Source organism: Panthera uncia, chromosome F1, assembly GCF_023721935.1.
Source record: "Panthera uncia isolate 11264 chromosome F1, Puncia_PCG_1.0, whole genome shotgun sequence".
In the NCBI taxonomy this organism is placed as follows: domain Eukaryota; kingdom Metazoa; phylum Chordata; class Mammalia; order Carnivora; family Felidae; genus Panthera; species Panthera uncia.
The window spans coordinates 41,037,244-41,064,685 of record NC_064813.1 but is presented as its reverse complement, the minus strand read 5'-3'; the positions used below and the strand labels follow the sequence as shown (position 1 = coordinate 41,064,685).

Below are 27,442 nucleotides of genomic sequence, written 5' to 3'. Positions count from 1 at the left end.
GCACCAGCACTTAACTTTTTCAGAGCCTTATTTTCCTCCCACCCCCACTTCAAGAATGTTACAAGAGAGTTAGTGGGTGGTTAGCAAGACCCCCTCAGAAACCAACAGCCATTCCAGAAAAATAATTGCTCACATACCAAGGGCTGCCAACAAGAGCAGCTTCCCAGCAGCATGTTTTAATAACCTTAATGAAGCAGAGAGCAACGCCTCCTATAATACAAATTCTGGTTGGAAAAAAGATCTACAGATTGTGGAAAAGTACAACTTAAAAAGCAAACACCACAGGCTCCAGTAAGGCAGGAAAGCAAGCAGAGATTTCTAAATACAGAGCTCAATTGTAAGAGTTCACTGTACCTTATTTCTATCATCGTTTGCTCTGTCAAAAATAGAACTTTCCAGGTCTTGATCCATTCAGAATAAGCCACAGCAGGCACAGCTTTGCTTACACAGGGCAGCCAGGTCAGAAAGGCCACACAGGGAAATGGAAAAGCAGCCAGCAGGTTTTCTTAGGGATTATACTGCTCCGGCTTTTATCCTTCTTCCTAGCTATTTTGGTGCCAAGAAAGCTGCAGGGAGGTCTTTGCTCTGCTCTGAAAAAGCTTTTACTAGAAAGGCTGAAGCAGTCCCAGGGCTGCAACTCCCTCTGCTGCCCAAGGATTTCTTTGCACGCTGTAGCAGGTTCAATGCATTTCAAACTCAACTATGTTAAAAGAGCTAAAGTAAAGTGGCCCTTTACTTCAAAACGTGACCAAAAAGGCACAGGTTCAAATAGGAGAGGAACAGCTAGAATGCCAACTTCTAAGCTGGACAAATTTCTACACTTGCCTACAAACCTCCTCTATCTCGAAAGATTTCTTTTGCTCAGTTTAAAGCAAAGTTCGCCATCTCCCTCACAGGCACTTGGAAAAGCAGGAACTAGTCTTGCTCCTTCGTCACTAACCTTTAATAATGCCCACTACAAGAATTTAAGGTAGGCCTTATTCAAGATCCAATTTAAATAGCACTTAGCGTGTGGCACTGAAGCTATTTGTTTGCCAGTCTGTTTCACTGCATTTATTCAACCTTGTGCCCGTGTAACAGCAGATGCTCAATCATCACTGAACGGAATTCTAACTAGAACCACCCTGGGGTCATCTTTCACTTATTTAAGTAATCCCTATACCCAGTGTGGGGGTAGAACTCATGACCCTGAGATCTAGAGTCACATGTTCTACCGACTAAGCCAGCCTGGCGCCCCTAACTACAACCGCCCTGAGAAATTGGGGGAGGAAAGATCTATCCACATAATTCAGTTGGGAACTAAGAAATTACTGAGGGAGGCACCAAAATCTTTAGAGAGAAGGGTAAGAGATACGTGTTGCTCCAACGAACATACTATTATTATGCCTACCAACTTACCAGCACTGCTTGTGGTCTTTTTCAGGTTACCAATCTCACAAAGTGTCCCTCCTGTTAACTTTTTTTTTTTTAAGTTTATTTATTTATTTTGAGGAAGAAAAGAGAGAGAATCTCAAGCAGGCTCATGCTGTCAGCACTGAGTCCGACGTGGAGCTTGATGCCATGAACCAGGAGATCATGGCCTGAGCAAAAGCCCTGAAACCAAGAGTAGGATGCTTAATCAACTGAGCCACCCAGGCACCCCTCCCTCCTGTTAACTCTTAACAGAGCTCATTTTATTTATTTATTAAGTTTATTTATTTTGAGAGAGAAAGAGAGCACAAGTGGGGCAGAGACAGAGAATCCCAAGCAAGCTCCACACTGCCAGCGCAGAGCCCAACACAGGGCTGAAACCCACGAGCTGCGAGATCATGACCTGAGCTCAAGTCGGAAACCTACCCGACTGAACCACCCAGGTGGCGCCCCAACAGATCTCATTTTAAATGTACGTTTAGGGCACTTTACTCTTTGCTTATACCCAGATACTTCTCACATTCTGATCTTAGTAATACAAAAATTCACAAAGACCTCAGAGAGTGACTCGGAGAGTGCTAATAAGCAAATACTGAAACTATTACAGCACCTCCAACCTACTGTGGTTAGAAATTCTAGTGTTCCAGCATCTACAACTAGAACTGATAATGAAGACATGTATTAGTTTAAAAACCTTTGTTTCTGCAAACGCTTCTCTTCTCCATGACCCAATATCAGAAGCTTACCTGTCAGGTAGAATTCCTACTCTTTGCCTTAAGAATCTACAGATCCAGGCCCTATAAAAGACAAATGCCCAGGGGCAACTGCCGCCCTTCAGAAAACTTAGGGGCCACCGTGTAAAAGGTCTCTAACACTGGATAGAAAGAAACAATGTAAATGTTTAAATAAAAACAATCCCACAGCATTTATTGTCATCTGGTAATAACACAAAGGTAATCAGAACAATAGGAACAAATGTTTTAGAACTAGACTCCCAACAAAGGACCTCTAAAAAAACAAACTACATGGCCTTCTCAAGCATTTCTCACTTCATTGATCATTTCTAGTTGGAGACACTTTGGAGCAGGGTAATATTATCTCCTTTTAGCATGATCCGACCTGCAACAGAAAATTAAAAAAAAAAAAAAAAAAAAAAAAAAGCTATTAATAGCCACTCAGACAAGTGTGCAACACCTTTTAGCCTCAGAATTTCAGATCACACTTGAGCAATTTTGAAATGCTTTCTTCCTTGAGAAGGTATGTGAAAAATTTGAAATATCCACATATTGAAAAGCTCTGCATATTAGAGTGTATGAGCTTTTTCAACAATAAACTAATGAATGTAGAGAAATATTATTTTATGAAACCTACAATTTCTACAGACTAAGTCAACTGACTAGGTCTACCCCAACATTTCCCACTGCTCTGAGTTTGTAGAAGTTGAAGAACGAGTTGTGTTCCAAGTTTAAAACATTTGACAGCATCCCATATCATTCTTGTTTTCAATAAATTAAAGAGTCTACCCTACAATAAATAAAATTCTTCAAATTTTATCCACCATTTCCTAAACTTATTTGAGCAGGGAATACTTTTTTCCTGAGAAATAGCTACAAATATCTTCAGTGTTGAGTAAAATCATTTTGAGAAATACTAATTAACCCCAATTGTGATTGATTTTTAAGTTTCTCAGACTTCTACAACAGGTAATATTAATCTATTCTATAGGATAAATACTATTATAGGAATTCAACACCCTCCAAATAATTTATATATACTGATGTCAATAAAGCTAGCTTACCCTTCCTGGCAAGACATGTTTAAATTCGAAAATCCAGACTTTCACAAAAATAGCCTAAACAGAAAGAAGCATAGCAAAACACCATACCACTTCTCAGATTCTACCTTCCACATATCTCCTACAGGCTCAAGAGAATCCTCAGGGTCCGGAAAAAAGAGACACCTGAAGGCCACCACTGATTAAGGTACTAGTGAGCTGTGAACTAGGCATTAAACAATTAAAAACCAAGTACCTAAATAACTTCAAATGAACAGGATTTTGAAAGAAATGACTGCTTGTCTTGAAGTCATGATTCCTAAAGACCCTTCATTAACTGGGTTCAGGAACTGCATTCATTATTCAAATATTTTTTTGTTTCTATTGTAGGACAGGCACTGAATTAGGCGCTAGGCCTATTAGGGAGCAAAAAAGAGAGGACTTATGGAGCACGAGGCCCAGTGAGAGAGACATTAATCGAACAATCCCACTAATGAGTGTTTTACTATAAACTCAGCACAGCCTGTCTCCCCCCGCCCCCATCCTCACCCCAGTAAGACAAAAAGAAAACCTGATATCTGACATTTGATTGGAGTCCTAAACACATAGGAAACCACATATACAAAGATTTATGGTGGAGCAAGTATGCAGGTTCAAACAGCTGAAAGAGCACACGTGTGGATGAAGCTCAGAAAATGAAGCAGTGATACAAAACGAGCAGAGAGAGAAAAGATCACGAAGAACTTTGCAGAATACATTAAAGATTTTCTTATCCCACTAGCAACAGGAAGTCACGGAAGGTTTCACGCAGAGGGATGACAAGGTCAAATTGGTGCTTTTCAAAGATAACTGCAGCCTGCAGAGCAAAGTGGAGGGGGCTGAGGCAGTTGCAAAGAAATCAACCAGTAAACTGAATGGGGGTTGGTGCCATTCAGTAAGGCAGGAACACTAAAATAGGTCTAAAAGAGTGTACAGGGAGTGGGAAGCGATTTGATTTCTGACATGCTCACTTTGAAGAGCCTTTGAGACATCCAGGTAGACATGGTGAATAGGCTCAGAGAGGCCTACCGCCACAGAGGTGAATCTGAGGTCAATATAGAGATGGCAACTGAAGGTATAGTCTAGAGGGCCTGGGTAAATAACACCAAATGACAGGAGGGCCTAGAACCCAGCCTTGAGCAACTCAAAACATTTAATGGCGGGGTCTGAAAGGATGAATATACAAAAGTCTGAAAAGGAGTAACTAGAAATGAAAAATAAAACCGAATACACTATCACGGAGCCAAAGGAACAAAGCGTTTTAAGGTGGGAGTGGCCCGCAGCGCCAAACGCTGTTCGGAGTTCTATAAAATGAGAACTAGGATTGACGATTCGATTTGACACCGTTAGTCTTTGGTGACCTTCATGAGAGGGGTCTGAGTGGAGAAACAAAAGCAGAAATGGAGCGGGGTAAGCAGCAAGTGGCTGAGGAGGATTTCAAAAGCATATACTCCTCCACACAGTGAATTCTCAACTGCACACTAAATTTAAACATGAATAGAGTTACAACTCGTTCAATTCTGCAAGCGAATAAATATTTCTCTAAGTCCAAGAGGCCAGCTATTCTTACCCAGTTGTTTTCTTGACTTTGTTTTAGAATGAATCTCTTCTGCATCATCTAATACGAGGTTCATGTACTCATCAAAACCCTAGAAAGATAAGCCAACCGAATGTCATCTTCAAGTAAAATCACACGCACGCCATTTCAGATGACTACACCAACCTCAATATAGAAATGCCAACTAACTTCAGAAATTCACCTTTCTACTGATCTTTCAGCTGAAACACCATCTCCCTCCTAAGCCTTTTTTTAAATAACAAAAGAAAGGCAGAACGTACTCCAAATTACCTTTAGAGCCTTTTGGACTTAAGATCTGATTAGCTGCGCCTAAGAGCCACTGTCCCTGTCTTTTACAACCTGTCCCATACAGAATTGTGTGTGACTTGCACTGGCACCACTCCTCCCGTGTTCCTCACAAAACACTATCACCACTACCCAGAACGTTTGTTTTTCTACTAGTAATCACAGAAGGGGAGATTACTGATGGAATCTACAATGTCTAAAGGGAATACCAAAGTGTCCTAACATACTACTTTTCAGCCATGTTTTACCTTTCTTTACGATTTTAGTGTATGTGCTGCTGAAGCGAGCGCTGTTTTGTCTTTCTTTAAAACATTATTTAGCGTACTCTGCCATCCTTAAAGTCCTATTGAACTAACCCCACCCAGCTATATTCAGGTTATCACCTAAGACAGAACTAATGCACCACTGATTTTCACCCCATTGTAATTTCATTTCTTTCGCCCCGTCCTTCAAATACTAACACTGTTGTTCAAATAATTTTTAAAGATTAATTGTCCCTCTCTTATGAATGACCCAAGCCCTATTAAGTACAACAGTGAGACAAGAACAGTGGCCCTGAAGAACCTTCCTTGGGTTGGGTCACTGTCTTTTTGTACACTGTCCTGGCTGGGCATTTTTGCAAAATCGTTTTCTATGAACACCGACTGAGAGAAAACATCCTGGTTACTCACAATGATACAGCCCTCTATCCGCATGTTCACTTGCTCATAAAGCCACACCTGAATCCGAGATCTCTGAAATAATCGTAAAAATAGGTATGTTAAAAAAACAAGCAAAACATAAGCACTCTGGTCAAACAATACAGAAATCTGGCTCCTAAAGAAAACCTTCAAAAATAAAAGCCAAGAATTTAACTACTCAAATCATATGTAAGAATTAGTAACCAAGAGTAGTTACTTGCCAAGCAACAGTCTCAAATAAATGCTATATTGGGACCAAGTTAATAATTTTCCTGTGATGCTGGGACTCAATTGTATTTCTTACAGCTTCTCGTCTCGATACATATTGAGTGCTAATTGACAGTATAGCATAAAGCAGCAATTCCCAAATCATCAGGGCTTCTTTCTTATCTGCAATAGCAAAATCCAGCTTCAAAACGGCTTTCTCTAGGTTCCCAGCTTTCCACATCTCACATTTAACAACCAGGGGAAGGACCCTCAAGCCTGGTGATTAAAAATTACAATAGCTTGGGGGCACCTGGGTGGCTTACTGGCTTAAGCACCCCCGCTTTTGACCTCAGCTCAGGTCTTGATCTCAGGGTCAGGAGTTTAAGCCCCACTTTGGGCTCTGCGCTGGGCATGAAGCCTGCTTAGAAAAAAAAAAAAGTTACAATGGCTTGGGGTGCCTGGCTGGCTCAGTTGGGTGAAGCATGTGACTCTTGATCGTGGGGTCATGGGTTTGAGCCCCACGATGGGTGGAGATTACTTAAAAAAAAATTATCATGGCTTGAAATTAGTCTGTCTGCAACTGTGTTACACATGCTACAACTGTCAGAGCAACAGAAAATGCATTTTCTTTCCAAAATAACTTAAATACTCGGCCCTACTACCTCACAATGTGAATTGCTAAAAATTCCCCTAAAGGAAAGCTGCCTGCCACTATATCCTCTGAAGGTATCCCTCCTCTCTTCCTTTTCGGGCATCTTTTTTATATCTCAGTTTTCTCCCAAGTGCTAAACACACCACCTTATTATGTGGCTTAAAGTCGACAGGATTTCTTTCCTTCAATGTTTCACCCCAGACGAAAGGAAAGGGGAAACGTTCCAATAATGAGTACCAACAAAAGTACCCAAATACCAGTCATGCCTGCCAAGAACTGCTTTTTGAAGTACTTTCGGTCTTGCAAAAGTAATGACACTATTCTTTCACTGCTTGGAGTGGGCATTTCATTACATCCCGGAGCCCCTTCCCCGCAAATACTCCTCCAGTCTCCGGTTTCACCTACTTTTTTTTTTTTTTTTCCTTAAGGAAACTCTAGCCCCACGGTGGGGCTGGAACACTCCACTCCAAGATCAAGAGTCGCACATTCGACCGACCGAGCCAGCCAGGCGCCCGTTTCATCTATTTTTAACTCTAGAACACGTTGATTAGGCAGGATGATGCAAACAAGCCAAATAAATTCACCTTTTACTTTAAAAAAAAAAAATGACAGAACAACAAAGCGCAAACAACTTACGTACATTCTGCAAGTATCTGAAGATGAGGTTCTGCACCAGGGGTTAAGGAAAAAAAAAATACAGGCAGAGGGTAGACCGTGCTCCCCGAAACGGGTCAATCCCACCCCCATCTCGCCTTTGTTTTCTGAACACGAGGTCTGGTGTCCAGGCAACGGCCGGAGCCCAGCCAGGCACTCTTTAGGGGCTCCCGAACGCTCCGAAGGAATCCCTCCCACTCCTTTGCTCTCCAGGGGCTTCTTGGCGCCGACATCTTCCTCCTCCCTGAGCCTGAGGACTCCCACCTCCACTCGGTACCTAACTAAAGCCGTCTTCCTTCGCTCATCCGCGCCACTCCTGCACTGCCCACTGCAGGGAGCTGCCCAAGCCCACCTCTCACCGGGTCTTCAACTACCCCGCGCTTTCTCCCGGCCTCGGTCGCCCCGGGTGCTCATGGGATGTGGGTCCACACTCCGCTCCCTCAGGCCTGCTCTCGGTCTGCGCTTTCGCCCCCCGTTTTCTGGCCCGAACCTCCCAGTCCTGACATCCTACGTAGGATACGATGGGCTGCACCATCACCTTCTGCACTTTTTGGCCCTGGCCGCGGTACGCCATGGTGGAAGCTGACAAAGACCGCACGCTAGTTCTGAGAGCAACTTCCGGCAAAAGAGGCGGAAGCGGAAGTGTGTGGCGCGCGCGAGGCGACCGGGGCGGCTCCTGGGAAATGCCTCTCTAGCCGTGGAGGTTGCTTTTCTCGGTGCTCCATAGCCCCTGCGGGGAAGCCCTCCGGAGGCGACCGCACCTTGGACCGTGAGTCGGTCCTACAGCGCCTCCTGGAGGGAGCCGGGAGGAGGCGCCGAGCGGCCTCGCCTGTAAGGCGGCCGCGGCGGAAAGCGGTGCAGACGCTGGCGCCTGGCGCCGGAGCGGCTCCATTTTGTATGTGGGCTTTAGGAGCCGAGTGGTTACCCTGCGTACCTCTAGGGTCTAGGGCTTTTTCTGAGGCCTATTTCCTTGAAATTTAGGCATGAGGGGCCGCATCGTGATGGAGAGGGTAGGGCGGCAGGAAGCCCAACTCGGAGGACCACCCCCCTGACACTAGCCAGGCCCCGCCCCGCCTGACACTAGCAGCCACAGATGATCTGAAACCCGGAGACCCCCCCTCCACCCACACCCACACCCACACCCACACCCACACCCACACCCACACCCACACACACACACCTGCCACTAGCAGCCACAGATGATCTGAATGCAAAAATCAGGCCCTGTGGTTCGCTCTAATCCCACTCTCGTCCCCTTTGTTTTCTGAACCCTGTAAGGGGTTACTGCAAGGTGGCCGCAGGGCCGGGCTGGCAGGGAAGCCCTGAAACCTGAGGACTAGGCCCAAATAAGGGTCAGTTCCTCAGCCTTGCCCTGTCTCGGCGATGGCATCACCAGGATGGAGATGAAAATGTCCTTCCTCGCCGGGTTGAAGATGCAGTGAAGCGGTGCCTTGTGTGTGTGCTCAGCAAGGCCTCCGTGTTGAAACACACTGTCGCCCGGGGGACAGAGCTGGAAGGAGAGGAGCTGGAATTTGTAAAGTTTTGTCAGGGGCTTGTGGCCTGGCAGAAATGTTATTTGATCGGGATACCCATTTCACAGATGAAGAAACTGAAGCTCAGAGTTGCGGGGACTCCTCTAAGGGGACACCCCTTAGGCAAGTGGCAGAATCATAACTTGCCTGAGATCTTCTGCTGAGTAGAATATCGATGCTTGTCCTTATAAAATGTTGTGATTAAAGGATGTGAAAATGAGCTTTACACTATAAAGAGCTGGAAAACGCACAAGATAATTATTTGTTTAAAAAAAAAAAAAGGTGTCCCACCCAATCCCAGTAGAGGGTTAGATTGTCCGGAGAGTAAACAGGAGATTTGTTGAATTCAAAGATAGCATGGGTGGAATAGACTATCATACCTGTCTCATCTCAGAAAACAAAGATGCTTAACTACTTTTGCAACTTCCCGGCTCTGACGTCATGATGCCTAGGCTTTTGGAGATCGATCCCTATAACCTATTATCACACAGTTCGTGAAAAGCGATTAAAAAAAAAAAAAAATGAGTTTGCTTGGGCGCCTGGTGGCTCAGTTTGTTGAGAGTCCCACTTCAGCTCAGGTCACATCAGGGTCACTGCTGTCAGTGGGGAGCCAGCTTTGGAGCCTCTGCCCCTCCCCTGCTCGCGCTTCCTCACTATCTCTCTCGCTCTCTCTCTCTCACAAAAATAAACATTAAAAAAATAAAAATGATTTTTGCTTTTTTACATTTAAATTTTTGAACCATCTAGAATGTATCCCAGTATATCCTGGAACGGATACAACTTTATAATATCTAGATGGCTACCCAGTTTTCCATTACTATTACAAAAAAAATAACCCATTGTTCCCCCATTTAATTTAAAATGCCACATTTTAGGGGCACCTCGGTGGCTCAGTTGGTTGAGCGTCGGACTCTTGATTTCTGCTCAGGTCATGATCCCACCAGGGGCCTGTGATCAAAGCCCAAGTCAGGCTCTGCACTTGGGATTCTTTTTCTCCCTCTGCCCCTCTCCCCCACTTGCACTCTGTCAACCTCTCAAAATAAATAAGCATTAGAAATAAATAAAATGCCACGTTTATAATATACCGTGTGTGTGTGTGTGTGTGTGTGTGTGCGCACGCGCGCGCGTGTGTGTAGTTTATATTTTGCTCAATTGATCTTTATGTCTATTTATGGGCCAGTGTCACTGTTGCAAGTATTGTATGATGTTTATTTGCTAGGACTAAAAGTCAGTAGAACTTTGTTAGCTATTCTTGTTTGTTTCTTATAAACTTTAGAATTAGCTTATCTGATTAAAAGAATCCTTTTACAATAAACTTGAGAACAACTTAGAATCAGTTTTTTAAAACTAAGTACCTGATGGCTATTCGTTTAAATTTTCCTTTTGAGTTTTTGAGAATTTTCCAGTAAACTTTTTAGTTCCTTCTTGCTAGCTTGTCTGGTGTAATCATAGATATTTCCTCTTTCTTGTACTTAACAATTGCCTTTTCCTTGCTTGTATGCTCTAGCAGGGTTTTAGAAGAAAAAGTGATAGATTCAATTACATAAAAATTACATAAAGTTTTGGGTGACTAAAAAGCCACCGTAATAAGCAAAGTCAAAAGATCTGGGAAAAGTATGTTTGCACCACATCAAACTAATGGCTAGTTTTATTAGTGTATAAAGAACTTTTTAAAAATGCTCTTCTGGTTCTCTATTGCTGTGAAAGAAATATTTCAAATAGTACCTTAAAACAACAACAAGTATTGTTACAATTCATGATTTTGTGAGTTAAGAATTTGGGCATTGCTCAGCTGGGCAACTTTTTTGCTTCAGAAGACAGACATATTCAAGGGCTTGGCGTGTGTATTTGGAAAGCTGGCCTCACTTGGGTCCCCCTCCATGTCTGTGTAGCCTCGGGGCCTCATCCATGGTCTCTCTAGCAGACTAGATGCTTTCTTTGCTTTTCTTTTCTTTCCTTTTCTTTTTTTAAATAAAGTTTATTTGGGGCGCCTGGGTGGCTCAGTCAGTTAAGCGTCTGACTTTGGCTCAGGTCATGATCTCACAGTCCGTGAGTTCGAGCCCCACGTCGGGCTCTGTGCTGACAGCTCAGAGCCTGGAGCCTGCTTCGGATTCTGTGTCTCCCTCTCTCTCTGCCCCTTCCCTGCTCATGCTCTGTCTCTCTTGGTCTCAAAAATAAACATACATTAAAAAAAATTTAAATAAAGTTTATTTATTGATTTTGAGAGAGGGAGAGAGAGAAAGCATGAGTGGGGGAGGGACAGAGGGAGAGAGAGAGAACCCCAAGCAGGCTTCATGCTCAGTGCAGAGCCCGACAAGGGCTCACAGTCTCAAAAACTGTGAGATCACGAACTAAGCCAAAATCAAGTCAGATGCCTAACCAACTAAGCCAGGCACCCCTAGCAGAGTAGGATGCTTGCTCACATGAGGATTCAGGCCTCTAAAAAAACCAAGGCTGAAGCCAACAGTATCTTTTAAAGGCCAGACTCGGAACGAGTTTATGGTCCACACCCCCGGTCAGGTTCAAGGGCTGGAAAAATAGAACCCACTTCTGTTAAAGGCTAAAGACTTTGCAGCCCCAATCTGACCCAAAGATCCAAAATACAAATTGGCAGAAGTGAACAATTAGTTTACAGTAAAGGAAATACAGATGATCTTCCCACATATGAAAAGATGCCCAACTTCACTCATTATGAGATATGCACACTAATTTCCCCTGAGAAGCATAGACAAAGATCAAAGAGTGGTGGTAATGGCAATCATTAAGCTGCACTAGTAGGTATTTAATCCTATAGATAAACTTACATGTGTGATATAATGTAATCACAGCAGCATCATGTCTATCAACAGGGAGTATCTCAATCACTGCATATTCATATAGTATGATACTGTGCAACTGTAATTAAGATCAAAGAAGCTCCTTGTGTCCTGATATGAAATGGTACGCCATATACAGTAAAGAGAAAAATCAGGCTATGGTATATCTGAGATTTATTTCAAAATGATTCCATGGGGGCTCCTGGGTGGCTCAGTTGGTTCGGCGTCTGCCTCTTGGTTTCGGCTCAGGTCACGATCTTGCGGTTCGTGGGTTTGAGCCCTGCGTCCAGCTCTGGGTTGACAGGACAGAGCCTGCTTGGGATTCTCTCGCTCCCTCTCTCTCTGCCCCTTCTGCACTCGCGCTCTCACTCCCTCTCAAAAATAAACATTAAAGAAAAATGATAATCCCATGGAGCGAGCAGAGCTGAATCTCAGATGGGGTAAGCCTAAGGAGCAAAAGTAATCAATTTATTATTATTATTATTTTGTAAACACTGCCCTCAATGTGGGGCTCAAACAACCCCAAGATCAAGAGTCACATGCTCTACCAACCGAGGGAGCCAGGTGCCCCTAAGGAGAAACATTTAAGGATTCACACTCACACGTGCAAATATAACCCTGGGAGCGAGCACCTCCTTAAATTGCGCCCGGGCACCTTACCTGCCTCATCTTAGTCTCAGCCCTGGGGCCCAGAATAAGGGGTGGATAGTGGGTATGGGCGTAGATGAAACAGGATTTGTCACGAATTTGTAATTCATAATTTAAAACTTCATAGGAAAAAATATAATAAGGAAGCAAGGTGCAGATCATGGATTTAAACCTGATACTGTATGTAAATGTATTTGCATATACATTTGCATATATATGCATATGTATGCATATATGTATATATATGCATATATATATATATATATATACCTAAGATCTCTCTGGAAGAATACCAACTGATAACGTTGGTTTTGGAGGAGAACTGGGTAGCTGGGGCAGGAGTAGGAAGGAGAATTTTTTATTGTATACCCTTAATACGTTTTCAATTTTGGTAATTGTAAATGAATATACAGTTGATCCTTGAACAATGTCAGAGTTAGAGGTGCCAACACCTCAGCCCCACCGTGCAGTGAAAACTCTGTGTATAACTTTTTACTCCCCTGAAGCTTAACTACTAATAGCCTGCTGTCGACAGGAAGCTTTGCTGATAACGTGAATAGTCTATGTATTATATACTGAATTCTTAAAATAAGCTGGAGAAAAGGAGATGTTAAGCAAGTTGTAAGAAAGAAAAAAAGAAGAAAGTCACCAGAAAGAGAAAATACACTTACAGTACTGTGCATACATTCACTGAAAACACCCAGAGTATAGGCTGGCTAGGCTAGGAGGGGATAGGGTGGTGGCAGGCTGGCCCCGGCATAGTGATATTCTGCAGCCTGGTGGCCTTGGTTTAGCAGGGGTAGCCACCGGTGGTGGTGGTTGGGGGGGTCGGGGGAGGGCCTGTGTGTGGCCACAAGGGCCTGAGTGCACAATACATCTGCCCCAACCACCTGGAGGTGTACCACGGGCCCGTGGCCACCAGCAGCTGCCTCCCCGAGCCCAGTGCACAGAGGACTCTGTGGCCAGTGCTCCCTCTGCAGTAACATCCTTGCTCTTTGGGCCTCTGCTTCAGCCCAGCCTCCTGCCTGCTAGCGGCCCCCAGCTCAACCTGACTACCTTGTAGGGACACAGGGCGACCAGCCACCCTGCCCAGTCCTGGGGCTCCCCGAGGCCACGGAGGGCCCCGGAGGCCTCCCCAGGAAGGGCAGCAGGTTCAATCTCTGCATCAGTGGCCTTCTCATGGGTCCATTGAAGGCCGGGGTGGGCATCTGTAAATAAATGCCACGTAGCTTTCGCTGTCAACTCAAAAAAAAAAAAAAAAAAAAAATGCACGTGTAAGTGGGCCTGTGCAGTTCAAACCAGTGTTGTCCAAAGGTCAACTGTATCACCAACTCCATCAATTCATTCAATAGTGGAAAGTACTATGAAACCTGTTTCCCTTTTTAAATTACAACTGTTTTCAATTACAGCTAATCGTAATGTTGTTGGAAAACGCTGAGATTTTCACAACGCTCCCCAAGTGTCTGCAGAGTGGGCTTGAGAAACACTGGTCCAGAGAAACACACCCTGAGTGAAGAGTCAGCTCCAGGCCTCAATAGTCAACAGCATCCTTCCTCTCAGCTCAACTTCCCTGCGTCTCCACCAGAAGCCTCACAGCTTGCTGAATGACTAGGACGAATGAGCATTCCTAAGAGTGGGGTTGCAAAGCCAGGGGCAGTCTAGCAAAGATCAGCAGCCCCTGATACGGCTCAAGAGCTTTTTCATTCATCTGGCCACTTATTTTATGCCTTTTGTCATGGGCTGAAGTGTGCCCCCTGAAACTCCTATGTTGAAATTCTACCCATTCCCCAACGGCAGCTCAGAATGTGACCGTAGTTGGAGACAGGCCCTTAAACGGGGTAATTAAGGTTGAATGAAGTCAGATGGCTGGGGCCTATCTTGAAATTTCTGGCTGTGGCCAAACTCTGCAACATTTGGGCCCTCTTCTGTTAAAACTGCAAACCATCATCACTCGAACCTCAACACACAATCTGTTTGCTATTTGTGAAAAGTTGATTGGACTTGTTGGAACTACTTTTAGACTATTAGAAAAAATCTATGTTCTCTGGTAACAAACTTATGTGTATTCCCTTGACCAAAAAATTGGCATATTATATGAAAAAACTTGTCTGAAATTTTTAGGACCTCATGCTTGAAAAAAAAATTTTTTTCATGCTCGAAAATTCTTAATGGAACCCAGTTAAGATCATTTCTAAACCCTCTCTAAAAAAAACAAACGGCATTATTTGAGTTACAATGATAATGGAACTCAATTCAATTAATGTTGGGCAACCCTATGCAGCTAAAACTGAGCATACTTGTAAGTTTGGCAATACGTCCTTGTGAGAGTTTTCTAAAGCAACACAGTCATCTGTGAAATTGGAGCATTTAAACAAGAGGCCAACGACGTTCTGACTGGGGCCCCTATCGAGACAGACCCTAGGCTGAAGTGACGTATGACCGCTTGACTCACAAGGTCCAGACTTTCCTACACCGGCTTTATTTAAAACACAAATAAGTATTTCTCTTTCTTGTAATGGCAAATGGTTCAAATAATGCTGAACATGAATCATTGACTAATACAAGGACTTTAAATATGAAACAAAATTATTTTTAAAAAAGCAAAAGAATAAAGGTTATATACAAAAGGGACCTGGAATCTTTAAGCTGATTCCAAAAATGAAATGAGTAGAAAATCTGTGGTGAAACCAGAACATTCCACCCCTGCTTTGGAGAAGGGCTATTATACAACATTCAGTCAGCTGAAGAAGGATTGGTAGAGAGGTGTCTATACATAAGTTTCAAGTCATTTTTGCTTGTGCAGAATCATCCAGATCTTCCCAAGACTGAATGGGCAGTCCTGTGGCTTTCTTCCTTTTCCATATTCCCAACAAGGCTACATGAAGTTCAACTCTTGATGAGCCGCTTACAACAGCAGTTCCTTAGGAGCCAACACGACAGGTGGGTCAGATTTCCCTATGAGAAACAAACTGGCCACCCACAGCAAAGTATCAAAATGGACAAGTCCTCCTTTCCTCTTCCTTCCGATTATGTACAACATGTCTCCTTTTAAGACTCTTCTCCCCATCACGCTTGTTCCTTCACACGTCTAAACCTTGAGGTGATACGAAGGAGACCGACATCAAGAAAAGAAAATTCAATTCCGAAATGAAGAGAACTGGAAGGTATACAATACACCCCCAGAGCATCTCAATAATCCCTGCTACAGTACGGTTCGGCGTACTGCTACAGTTCGTAGATAAATATTGGCAGCTTGGAGGAGTTCCATTTTTTTTCCCCCTGGCGGTTAACGAGTACCAAATAAATACTGGGCGAGACGAGTTTGCTGGGAGAGTTAGAAATAAAAAATTAACCAATTTTTATCCCTGTGATAATTCAATGCCAGTAGGAGGCAAGTACTGAAGAAGAGAAGGGACAACTTTCATGCTAAAAAAAGAATTTCTCTAATCATTCTGTCACCATCTCTTGTTAAGAATCCAGGGAATCCCAGAAATAGAAAATTAGTTTCAGAGGACCCCTGAGGCACTTTAAAGCCTTAAAAAATTACAGTAATAATAAATTAGCTATTGCTCTTTAGAGGCTTACAGAGCAGCAGAAGCATGAAAATCAGGTTGAAAAAGTTATGTCCAGATTACAAGCTTTCTGAGCTGCTCAGCCCTCTCTAAAGCTTAGTTGGATCTCCAAATACCTTTAAAAAGACATACGATTTAACACAGACTGAGTGGATTTTTTGTTTAGTGGTAGTGTGAAATTTGGTCCTTAATGGCAGCAGCTGTCTTCATCCTTTTCAAACTCAGGTAACATTAAGTACATTAAGACAAGACATAAAAGAAATATACAGCAAAGGGGAAAAAAGCCCAAGCTAACACCTCAAGGAGTCACTAAGTTCTCTCGCACCCTTCGACTTGGATCTCCCTCTCAGTTTTTTTGTGGAGAGGTGTAAGACAAGACATTTTTCTTATAGATGCTAGACAATGGCATCGAATGGACAATGGTTATCAAGGGACTTTAAAAATCTGACCCCAAGGAATCCAGGACAGGTAATTCGGAGGTATACTTCTGATACGGGGCAAATTCTAGACTAAAGAAATGATCATCTTGGGTAAATGTTATAATAGATGAAACTAAGTCCAGTTTTTTGTTTTTCGTGTTTTTTTTTTTTTTTTAAGTGTTCTACCGCCTTCAGCTATCAATCATCTCTGACAGCTCAAGCAGAAGGTCATCTTCATCTTTCCCAGGATCCAAGTCGATCTCAGCTTCTAATTTGCCTCCTGAAATCTCCCATATTAGTTTCTCAAAATCATCCTCCACTGAAAGCGGGGGCTTTCCTGTTGAGGCAGAGCTGAGTCGGCGAGTTTTGGTAGCCACCTGGGATGAAGAAGGGCCAGATACTTCCGGTGGGGAGGGATCAGAAGAGGACTGGACCGGAGGCAGCGCAAGACTGTAAGAAAAAACCCCAAAAGATTATTAGAAAACTGCCTTGTCAGTGGTTGGCTGAATGGTCCCACCATTCAATGGTCCCGCCCACTGAATGTCTCAGGAACACAAAGAGTTAGCAAAGAGCTGTTTCTGATAAAAAACGTAACACAGAACTGTTTTACTGATTTGGGACAAAGCATTTTCATCCTTTAAAGAAGCGGAATTCAAACAGATATTTAAAACATCAAAAAAAAATAATATAGTCAATATATGAACAATGGCACCAAAGGAGAACAGCAACCCTGAGTATCATGTTTTCTTGCGATTAACTGGAAGCTTACATTTACTTAGACGTGGCTAAATCGGCAATGTTCAAATGTTTATTAAGCAGTGTTATTCTCCAGAGCATAAATAAGAAGAGTGGCCTAAAGTCTGCTTAGGAAGAATCGCAAGCATTACCTGTCTCTGGGTTTTTCTGTCTCAGGCAGAGCGACTGACTTGTCCTCAGAGAGGAGTGGGACGACAGCCTACAAAAGGAAAAGTAAGGCGATTCAGTGGGAGGCAGGCTTTTTTTATTTGAACATACTCATGTTCTTTTGCCACTTTCTCAGAATCTTGGTTATTATTCTGGAAATCCAAGAATAAATAGTCCCAAGGTTGAGTGCCGAAACAGGCAAAATATCTTGCTGCCCAAGAATTCGCTTTAAAAAAAAAATCCCATTCTGCCACCCCACAAAGGTGTGCTTATAGATGGGAGACTACGGTAACAACCTAAACTACCAAGATGCGGAGGCAACGGCAGAAGCGGCAGAGGCAGGGAGCTGGCAGAGCTCTTCTCCCGGCTTTCCTCCCACACCGCTCACAGCAGCATCTAGTTGGATCCACGCTTACCACAGCTGCTTTCCTGGTGGGGCTTTCCTGTAGGACGCTGCTGGAGCCGAGTGGCTTCACAGCTGCAATGACAGCAGGGTGCACCTCCGCCGCCTTGCGCTTGGGGGCCAACTTGGGGGATGAGACCACTTTAACGACAGATGGCTTCACGTTGACTTTGGGTTTAGCTACAAGGGACAGAAAATATCTGATTAAGAACTAGAATAATTCCTCTTTTACGTGGAGAATAATTTAGAATATCGACCTTCCTTCACAATACTGGAAATAACACACACACCCCAAAATGAAAATAATCCATGAACGATCTGCACTATACATGTGGGCATAATGTAGATGTATACTCAAATAATCCCTTCCAGTGGCTCTTGAATTTGCTGTTCTTCCATTCCCTGGTGTTTTCCTTCTTCAAAACCAGAGGAAAGATACACCACAGAAAGCTTTTTCCCCCACGGAGATGTAACTGACATATTAACATTATATTAGCTTAAGGCATACAACATAATGATTCAATATACTGTGATCGTATGACGGCCATGGTAAGTCTACTTAGTACATACACAGTTACAATTTTTTGTGTGAGAACTTTTAGGATCTACTCTCCTGGCAACTTTCAAATATGCAATATGGTTTGTTTTTTTTTTTTAATTTTGTTTTCTAACGTTTATTCATTTTTTAAGAGAGAGAGTAAAAGTGGGGGAGGGGCGGAGAGAGACGGAGACACAGAACCTGAGGCAGGCTCCAGGCTGTCAGCAGGGAGCCCTTTGCAGGGCTCGAACCCATGAATCGTGAGATCATGACCTGAGCTGAAGTTGGACGCTTAACCACCTGAGCCACCCAGGTGCCCCTGCAACACAGTAGTAGTTAACTATGGTACGTCCCATGACTTGTTTAAAAATATGCAATCCTTCACGAATCTGCATGCCAGCCTTGCCTGGGGGCCATGCTAGTCTTCTCTGCAGCGTCCCAATTTTAGTTACGTGCTGCCGAAGTGAGCTTTAGATAAAGCTCTTTCTCTCCTTTTTTTTTTTTTCAGTTTATTAACTGATTTTGAGAGAGAGAGAATCTCAAGCAGACTCTGTGCTGTCAGCACGGAGCCCAATGTGGGGCTCGAACCCACAGCCCGTGAGATCACGGCCTGAGTCGAAGTCGACCGCTCAACCGACTGAGTCAGGCACCTCTAACAGCAACTTTAAATTCTGAGAAAGGAACTCCTCTAGTTTTGTCTTTATTTTAAATAGAATTATCAAAAATCCTACTCTCCACCTGTGTGACCAGCATACAACACAACCGGAATCTGACTCAACTGTTGTCAGGAGTTACTAGAAACTCGGTAACTGTGAAATCCTAAAGCAACACACTTTAGCAAAACCACTCACCTTTACCCCTTTTTTCCAAGGTCTGTGCTGCACATTTCACATTCAATATTGAGTCCCCAATTCCTGAGGTTTCTACCTCTGCTTTTTGGGACGACTTTGTGGGCAGCCGCTTTGTCAGGTGCCGTGTGATGCCTGGCGCAGCCGCGAGCAGGGCCTTCTCTGCTATCTGAGTGTTGCAGGAGTCTACATCTCCCCGAAGGGGTGTCAAAACTGATTTTTCCTTCTGCGTCGTTCCCCTCTCCAATTGTTTCTGCATGTGCTTCTCTCTCATGGTCTCACATCTCTTGGCTTGAATTTTAGGGATGCCAACTCCCGTGGTCTCTTCTGAAGCCTGTGGATAAATTTAAATGACAGATTTGAAAACTTAGTACCCCCAACAATCTGCATGATAATTATTATTTGTAAGTTACCAGGCTTTCTTTAGATCTCAAAAACAAAAACAAAAACCAAAAAACAAAAAACTTAGGGCACCTGGCTGGCTCAGCTAGTAGAACATGCAACTCTTGATCTCAGGGCTGTGAGTTTGAGCCCCACATTGGTATACAGGTTACTTAAAAATAAAATCTTTATCTATCTATCTATCTATCTATCTATCTATCTAAAAGTAGGCTTCACACCCAGCACAGAGCCCAACGTGGGGCTTGAACTCATGCCCAAGAGTCAGATCCAACTGAGCCACCCAGGCACCCCAAAATTTAAATCTTTAAAAAAAACAAAACAAAAAACTTGTTTCAAAGAAAAAAAACTAAAGCTGAAACTAATATAATACTATGCCAATTTTATTTCAATTAAGAAAATCTTATTTATAAGTTACTAGGCTGACCTCTAAGTCTAGCAGAGTTTGACGTGATCTAGAACACAAGAGCTGATATTAAACGGAAAATGCCAAGCTGAAGATGAACGTTAAAGATACATGGAACAAGGGACACTTGGGTGGCTCAGTCAGTTAAGCGACCGACTCTTGATTTCCACTCAGGTCATGATTTCCTGATTGGTGGGACTAGGCCCTGCATCGGACTCTGTGCTGACAGCACGGAACCTGATTGGGATTCTCTCTCTCCCCCTCTCTCTGTCCCTCCCCCGTGCATGTGTCTGCAAGCTCTTTCTCAAAATAAACAAACATTAAAAAAAAAAATGTGTGGAACAACAAAAACCCCAATGTTATAGGATAGATGATCTTGACCCTAAGTCAACTACAAACGCCTCCTAATCAGACACTGGCACAAAGATTTATGTTCAATGATATTCATCCTCTTAACTGTATAAAACTACATCTACATGTCCAGAAACAGACTATATTGACATAATAGAACATTCTATTATGTGGCCAACTAATGTCTTGAAGAATTATGAATACAGCATAATTAAAGCAGGCTGCAAAATGATACACTGTAGAGTTCTCAATTACTTTATTTTTTTAATGTTTATTTTTGAGAAATAGAGAGAGTGGGGGAGGGGCAAGAGAGACAGAGAGAGACAGAGACAGAGACAGAGAGAGAGACAGAGAATTCCAAGCAAGTTCTGTGCTGTCAGTCCAATGCGGGGCTCAAACCCATAAACTGTGAGATCATGTGACATGAGCCAAAATCAAGAGTCAGATGCTTAACCAACTGAGCCACCCAGGAGCCCCCTCAACCATTTTCTAAACATGAGTTAAACACTGAACAAGTTCACATATACATGTGTATATAAACAAAAGGCTTGCAAGAAATCCATGAAGACACCTAATGGTTACTACATCTGAGTTGTGGAATTATAAGCATTATTCTTTATTAAAAAAATAAAAGTTCCCAAGTTTTGTACAATGGGTGACATTATGCTTAATTTAAAAAATATTAAATGGGTGGCTCAGTCAGTTAGGCGCCCGACTTCGGTTCAGGTCATGATCTCATGGTTTGTGGGTTCGAGCCCTGCACCGGGCTCTGTGCTGACAGCTCAGAGCTGGAGCCTGCTTCAGATTCTGTTTCTCTCTCTCTCTCTGCCCCTCCCCGGATCACACTCTCTCTCTCTCAAAAATAAACATTAAAAAAAATTTTTTTTAAATATTAAATGGGGGTCCCTGTGGCTCGGTTGGTCAAGCATCCGACTTTGGCTCAGGTCGTGATCTTGCAGTTCATGAGTGAGAGCCCCTCATTAGGCTCTCTGCTGTCAACATGGAGCCAGCGTCAGATCCTCTACCCGCCCCACCTCCCCCGCTTGTGTGAGCTCTCCCACACTCTCTCTCTCAAAATAAACATTAAAAAAATATTAAGCGGCCAATTAAAAACAACTTTAAAGGGGTAGAGAACACGGATATACACAGAAGTACAGAAAACTCTCACAGAAAATTATAAGCACAGTGAAAGCTTGTTTCCCTAACTTATCAGTGAAACGTTACATAGAAATTTATTATGCTAAAACTAAAAGGCACATTTTACCATTCATTTGGCCTTTGCTTGCCATGAACAAAACTATACCATGATCTAAAATAAACTCACCTCTTTAGCCTCTGTTCTAGTACCAGTGCTCTGAGAAACCACTTCACTTCCTTCTTGAAGTTTCTTCTCTTCTTTTATACCTATATTCACATTAAACACATCATCAATTCTCTCACTTAGGCTGCAACTTCAGTAACAGATTAAAGCAAAACTTTTCTTCATAAAAATAAAGATAAGATAGGACGACTAAAATTGTAGATAAAGCCCATCGTCCTCATAAAGCTTAGAAATGCGTTAAAATATCAAAGGTCTACAGAGCGCTCCTGTAAAGGAACAGCTTAACTTCATGGGATCCAGTGGTCTTCGGTTATCGGAGTACAGTTCTGGCAGAACTCCTACGAACACGGCGCGCACCACCGCCCTCCGACACACGACTTGGGGAAATGGGGAAATGGCACCACAGACCGAACTGCGTCCTTACCCGGTTTCTTTGTGATTCGGAGAAGCCGCCTTGCCCCGGGGGCGGCCTCGGGTTGCTGCTGGGAAGCGATGCTGCTCTCTGAGCTCTGCTGCCCCCGCAGCGCCTTCTCCTGCTTAATCTCCTCCAGCGTCTTGATGTGCACTTCCTGCATAGACTTGCTTCTCCCCGCGGGCTCCTCCGACGGCACTTTGCTGATGACTAGAGGCGGCAAAACCACCGTTTTTTTCATTTCGCTGTCAGCCTTCAGCTTGATGCAAGTTACATCCTTTTTGTTCTTTTGTCTCTCTGCTTCCTGCTGCCGATGTTTCTTTTCTGCCAAGACCTCAGAGAAGGTTTTGATTCGGATAGTGGAGGGGCTTCTTGTTCCTAAAGTAGAATCATCGGCTTTTGAGGGTCCGTCTGTCTTGAGTTTAGGTTGTAATTCTCCACGTTTCTGACTAGCTTTTTCAAGAAGAATTTCTTCTAATGTCTTCACGTGAATCTCACCAACTTTAGTAACTCTCTCTGTTTTCATGGGGGAAAAACAAGTCACTGTATTTGGAGTTTATCTCTTAACAACTTACGATCTTTCTGTTCTTGGATCAGGACAGAGTCCTAATAGAGTAGTTATCATTTAGGCAGGTAATTAAAATGATCAAAGTATTATTAGTCTCATTTTCAGTTTCAGAATACTCCAAGTTTCAGGAAGTGGCCCTCAAGGAAAACTCTTAGGTGGCAAAAATTACTGATTTGTTAGAGTTCTATTCAGAAGCTTATTCCCGAAGAACCTCAAAGCCACTTACTAGCTGGAGAAATCTGTCATTGTAAATCTCACCAAACCAGTAATGAACTAATTCTTCCATTCATTTATAGACCTAAACATGTGCTGGACACCGTGCCAGAAAAAGAACGGTAAGCAAAACACAGTATCTACCCACATGTAATTTAAAGTCTGAGAGACCAAACAGGCAACAACAAAGTGTGATAATAACGTTGTGGTATGTTGTTGTTTTTTAAGTAATAAGCTCTACACCTAACACGGGGGCTTGAACTCATGACCCTGAGATCAAGAGTCACACTCCCTCCCCTAAGGACTTAGCCAGCCAGGCGCCCCTACAATGACAATCTGATACAGGAAGTGTGATGCTAATACATAGGAGCAGACAGCAAGAACCCCAACCTCTGCCCAGGAACCGGTGAAGGGAAGCTTTTCAGAGGAAGTAATATTTAAGTGATATGTGAAGGATGAAAAGGAGGCGAGACGGGTCCAAGACAGAAGAGAAATGGGAAAGGCTCAGAGAGTGGCATGCCCCCAAAGAGCTATTTTTAATGACACATTCATCATTCTACATCCGTTTGAAGAGCAAATTCACACTGACAGATACGCCTGTCCTCACTACTGAAGGGCTAAAATAAAGAAAGAATGATGTAATGTGGGAAAATTTGGAGGCTGTACACACACATTTGATAAGTGAATGACAGCTCTTCATGCAAGATCAAAACCCAAAAATATCCTTTAACAACCTTAAACACATCACACTTGGTTTCACCTTTTGAACCTTTGAATGTGCCGTCCCTTCTACACAGAATATTCCCTACTGGTCTCATTCTCCTGCTGCCTAGTTAGTTTTAACTGAGTTCAGTTTAGAACCTGACACCCTCCAATCTAGCTGATTTCTCTGATCACAGCACTGCTCACACAGTACTTCAAGTGTGTGTATTTCCAACCACACCAGATAGATACTTCATGAAAAGGGGCTATAGTTATCTGAAATATGTCAGTACAGTAGCTGTACATAGACAGCACTCAAACAGATACTGAATCACTTCCTTAGGTTTCTCGAATACAAATTCTTCCATTTGAAGACAGTGGGCTGATCTCAGAATTACCACTCCAAGGGAGCGTGTAAACGGGGACATGAACACCTTGTTTCCCCACTCTACCAACATTTTATCAAAACAACAGAGAAGATAATAAAAGTAGAAGAAATCCACAGTGCTGGAAAACAAGGCTACCACTGGCAGAGCATAAATCTTGAGGGATTTCTGAGATAAGACAGCAGCTGTCTGAATTTACAGAAAAACAGAATAAGAACAAAAAAAAAACTGTAGGAGTGAGATCTGTTCTTCCCAGCAGAGCCAAAGAAAACCCGCCAAACTAGCAGGAAAAGCAACAGTGGGTAGAAACGTAAGGATGGGAGGCAACTGGATGGCTTAGTCAGTTAAGCATCCGACTCTTGGTTTCAGCTCAGGTCATCATCTCAAGGCTTGTGAGATTGAGCCCCACATTGGGCTCTGTGCTGACAGTGTGAGGTCTACTTGGGATTCTGTCTCTCCCTCTCTCTCTAACCCTCCTGCTTTCACGCTCACACGCTCTCTCTCTCAAAATAAATAAACTTAAAAAAAAAAAAGGCACTTTCATGATGAAACTTAAAAAAAAAAAGGAAAAAAGAAATTTAAGGATGACTTATAGAACAGCTGGACCAGTCATGACCTTCTCCTGAGAACTGCTCCCTAAAACAAGGAGAATCCGCTGGGGCGGGGAGCATATTAGGAGGTCGGGGCTGAAGGGAGAAGATGAAACAAATGACAAGCAGAAAAAGAACAGGGGACAAGAAGAAAAAGTACAGCTAGGGAAGGAAAGAAAGTGGCTGTGCTCTGAAAGTAAAGAAACTTCTTACTGCGGCAATGGTATGAGCCCCCAGTCTTCTAGCCTGCAACCCACACAACTGCCTTTCAGTACACCTTCCCCACTTAGGCGGACCTTACTTGTGTCTCCCAGTCAGGAGGGAGGATCACCTGAGGACAAGTTGGTTAGAACCCACACAGGAAACCCAGGCTAGGAACTTACAGCTATGAAAAAGCAGTAACATTAAAAGTGAACCAGAGATGCCTGGGTGGATGGCTCAGTTGGTTGAGTGTCTGACTCTTGATTTGGGCTTAGGTCATGATCCCAGCGTTGGGGGACAGAGCCCTATGTCTGGCTCTGCACTGAGCGTGGAGCCTGCTTAAGATTCTCTCTTCCTCTCCCCTCTCTCTGCTTGTGCACTCTCTAAAATTAAAAGAATAAATTAAAAAAAAACAGTGAACCAAAATAGAGAGAAGCGACGAAGATGACCAAATAATATACTCACACATTTTTTAAAAGGTTCAAATTAGAAACTCCAGAGCAGCCTGAAATCAGGCTGTAAAGGACGGAGAAATCAGAGAACCAAAAAAGGGTGTTGGAAAACAAAAACCCAAGTGCAAAAATAAATCCAACAGAAGGAACTAATAAAAAAAACAACCCACCAACCTGGTCAAAAATCAGCCATCTAGAACAGGTTTAACAAACTATAGTTGCTGGGCCCAATGTGGCCATGATCTCAATTTTATAAATACAACTTTATTAGAACATAGCTGCACGGACGCATTTACATATTGTACAAGGCTGCTTTCACACCACAACGGCAGGGTGGAGTAGTTGCAATGGAGACCACAAACCTTTGCAAAGCCTAAAATATTTACTATATTCCTGACCTAGAAAATAAAGCCAAGCAAAGACCATAGAAGGTGAGGCAAAACCCCAAAACCCAAAGGAATGGAGAATATGAAGACAAGATTAAAAGACATGAGAGGCCTATGTCCAAAAGTTCCAACCTCTGTCTAGTAAGAATTCCACAAAGAGAAAACTAAAAAGAAGGGTGGGAAAGGCATACTCAAAGAAACTGGAAGAATGTTTTCTAGAACTAAAAAAAGGTAAGTCCTTAGATTTGAAGGGCCCACCTGAATACTGATCTGAATGAACAAAAAGTTCCACGTTTAGAGCCACCGTACTAAAGTCACAGCATAGTAGGGAAGGGTAAAGAAAATCCCAACTAAAAGTTTCTGAAGAATAAATTCAGGTTCTTTACGAGGGTAATAATGTTTGACATCAGACTCCCTTTTTATGATGCTGGCAAAATCTTAACACACAAACCAGATGAAGACAGTATGAAAAAAGAGCACAGGCCAACACGATTCATAAACAGATATAAAAACTAAAAAGCATCAAAGTGAGGAGCGCCTGGCTGACTCAGTAGAGTGTGCAACTCCTGCTCTCTGGGTTGAGAGTTTGAGCCCGACTTTGGGTACAGAGAGTACTTAAAAAACAAAACAAAACAAAAAAAAAAACAACCAAACATCAAACTGAATCTAGCAATGTATAAAAAAGCTGAAGGGCTAGAGTACATATTCATTTTACTATTCATTAAACTGTATACATGTATATGCTAAGTAGTTAGACTTTGAAATTTAAAAGGTTTAAAAATTATGGGTGGCTCAGCTAGTGAAGCATGTGTCTCTTGATCTCAGGGTTGTGGGTTTGAGTCCCATGTTGGGTGTAGAGATTACTTAAAAATTAAAATCTCAATATAAGGAAGAAAATTAAAATACTTAAAACCTCAACACCCAAATAAAACAAATGTTAATATTTTGGTGTATTTTTTGCAGTGTTCTTTGTAGGCATATACTTTTATCTTTACAAAACTGGAGTCATCTCATATATATGGATGCTACTCCCAAGAATAAGTTTCTAGAATAAGAAAATAAATTTCATCACTCCCATAAAATAAGGTTCCTACCCTACATCAAAAAGTCAAAAGCACTATGTGTTCTTTTGTAACCTTTCTTCATTCAATATAATGTGAGAAATTTTCCACATCATTATTGTTAAAGCATGACTTATGACAATAATTACGTTAGTACATAACTAACTACCTTAATTGAACTGGATTTCTTTTTGTTGGCTATTTAGGTGGTTTCCAGTTTCCTACTACTAATGCTATGGTGAACTAATGATTTTGCCATCTTTTAAGAAGAGGATTCATACCAGTGAGTAATTAATTACTTAGATTTGTTACGGCAAGGAAAAAAAAAACAACAGAAGCTGGTTTTAGAGTTCACTTACCTGCTGCCTCCTCACTGTTTGGACCAGCTGACATGCCTAATCGCTCCTTCAGAGACTTGGAAACGTGAACTGTAAAGAAAAGAGAAAAAAAAAAAGTTGAACCCAGACTTTTTTCTTCATTATTATTATTACTATTATTTTTTAATTTAGAGAGAGAGCATGTGCACGTGAGTGGGCAAGAGGGAGAGAGAATCTTAAGCAGGCTCCATTCTCCATGCAGAGCCTGACGCAGGGCTTGATCCCATGATGTTGGGATCATTACCAGAGCTGAAATCAAGAGTTGGACACTTGACTGAGCCACCCAGGTGCCCCAGAACTTTTCCCCCCAAAGTTTACAAATTGGGCTTATGCTTCTCTTTTAATGCAAATTCTTAAAAAACAAACAAACAAAAAACCCTCTTAAGATCTTAAAATTTTTCTTTTCCACAAAACAGACCTATGTGAATCATGAATTCCCTAAAGTATTCCAGAAAGCTTAAAAATTTTTTTTCTTAGATCTGAAAAGCAAAAACTACTGAATTCAGGGAAATAATTTTGTTATTGTACAGCCTTCTAAAGTCTTAGTGGCATCAAAAGGCTCCCATCCCTCAAATCTATTTTACTTATTTAAAAAAAAGGTTTTTTTAATGTTTATTTATTTCTGACGGGGGGGGGGGGGGGGGGGGGGGGGAGGGGG

At 42.6% G+C, this 27,442-nt stretch overlaps 3 protein-coding genes and 1 non-coding gene across 17 annotated transcripts in view; 1 reads left to right on the top strand and 3 right to left on the bottom strand.

Annotated features, from left to right (window-relative positions):
• The window catches only part of ETNK2 (ethanolamine kinase 2), a 407,034-nt gene that overhangs the window by 224,177 nt on the left and 155,415 nt on the right, over positions 1-27,442 (top strand). The gene's annotated exons all lie outside the window — the stretch shown is intronic.
• SNRPE (small nuclear ribonucleoprotein polypeptide E) lies at positions 2,307-7,908 on the bottom strand. 2 transcript variants are annotated; one of them, XM_049634436.1, is made up of 5 exons: positions 7,801-7,908; positions 7,267-7,293; positions 5,759-5,821; positions 4,794-4,872; positions 2,307-2,529 (listed from the first exon to the last, which is right to left on the bottom strand). In XM_049634436.1, exons 1-5 carry the CDS (start codon positions 7,852-7,854, stop codon positions 2,474-2,476), a joined length of 279 nt encoding a protein of 92 aa, XP_049490393.1. In that variant the 5' UTR covers positions 7,855-7,908; the 3' UTR covers positions 2,307-2,473. The 2 variants fall into 2 exon arrangements, with proteins under 2 accessions (XP_049490393.1, XP_049490394.1); XM_049634437.1 differs by lacking the exon at positions 7,267-7,293 and having other exon boundaries at positions 7,819-7,869.
• ZC3H11A (zinc finger CCCH-type containing 11A) overlaps positions 12,676-27,442 on the bottom strand; it is a 46,987-nt gene continuing 32,220 nt past the window's right edge. For all 13 annotated transcript variants that reach the window (XM_049634429.1, XM_049634418.1, XM_049634422.1 and 10 more), the window contains 7 exons: positions 26,767-26,835; positions 21,861-22,364; positions 21,440-21,519; positions 18,963-19,293; positions 17,587-17,753; positions 17,155-17,222; positions 12,676-16,717 (listed from right to left, as the gene is read on the bottom strand). In XM_049634429.1, coding sequence (XP_049490386.1) covers positions 16,459-16,717; positions 17,155-17,222; positions 17,587-17,753; positions 18,963-19,293; positions 21,440-21,519; positions 21,861-22,364; positions 26,767-26,835 — 1,478 coding nt within the window. In that variant the 3' untranslated portion in view covers positions 12,676-16,458. The remainder of the gene's footprint in view (positions 16,718-17,154; positions 17,223-17,586; positions 17,754-18,962; positions 19,294-21,439; positions 21,520-21,860; positions 22,365-26,766; positions 26,836-27,442) is intronic.
• LOC125926034 (U6 spliceosomal RNA) lies at positions 18,477-18,581 on the bottom strand. The gene has a single exon (XR_007458968.1). It is a non-coding gene; the product is annotated as a U6 spliceosomal RNA (small nuclear RNA).

Bases quoted from the DNA above. Each gene is read 5' to 3' on its own strand.
- SNRPE (XM_049634436.1), bottom strand. From the start codon at position 7,854: ATGGCGTACCGCGGCCAGGGCCAAAAAGTGCAGAAGGTGATGGTGCAG. The intron at 7,294-7,800 runs GTATCCTACGTA...CCCCTGGTGCAG, and splicing joins AGGTGATGGTGCAGCCCATC to AACCTCATCTTCAGATACTT. The intron at 4,873-5,758 runs GTGAGTAACCAG...TTATCTTTCTAG, and splicing joins GGATAGAGGGCTGTATCATT to GGTTTTGATGAGTACATGAA.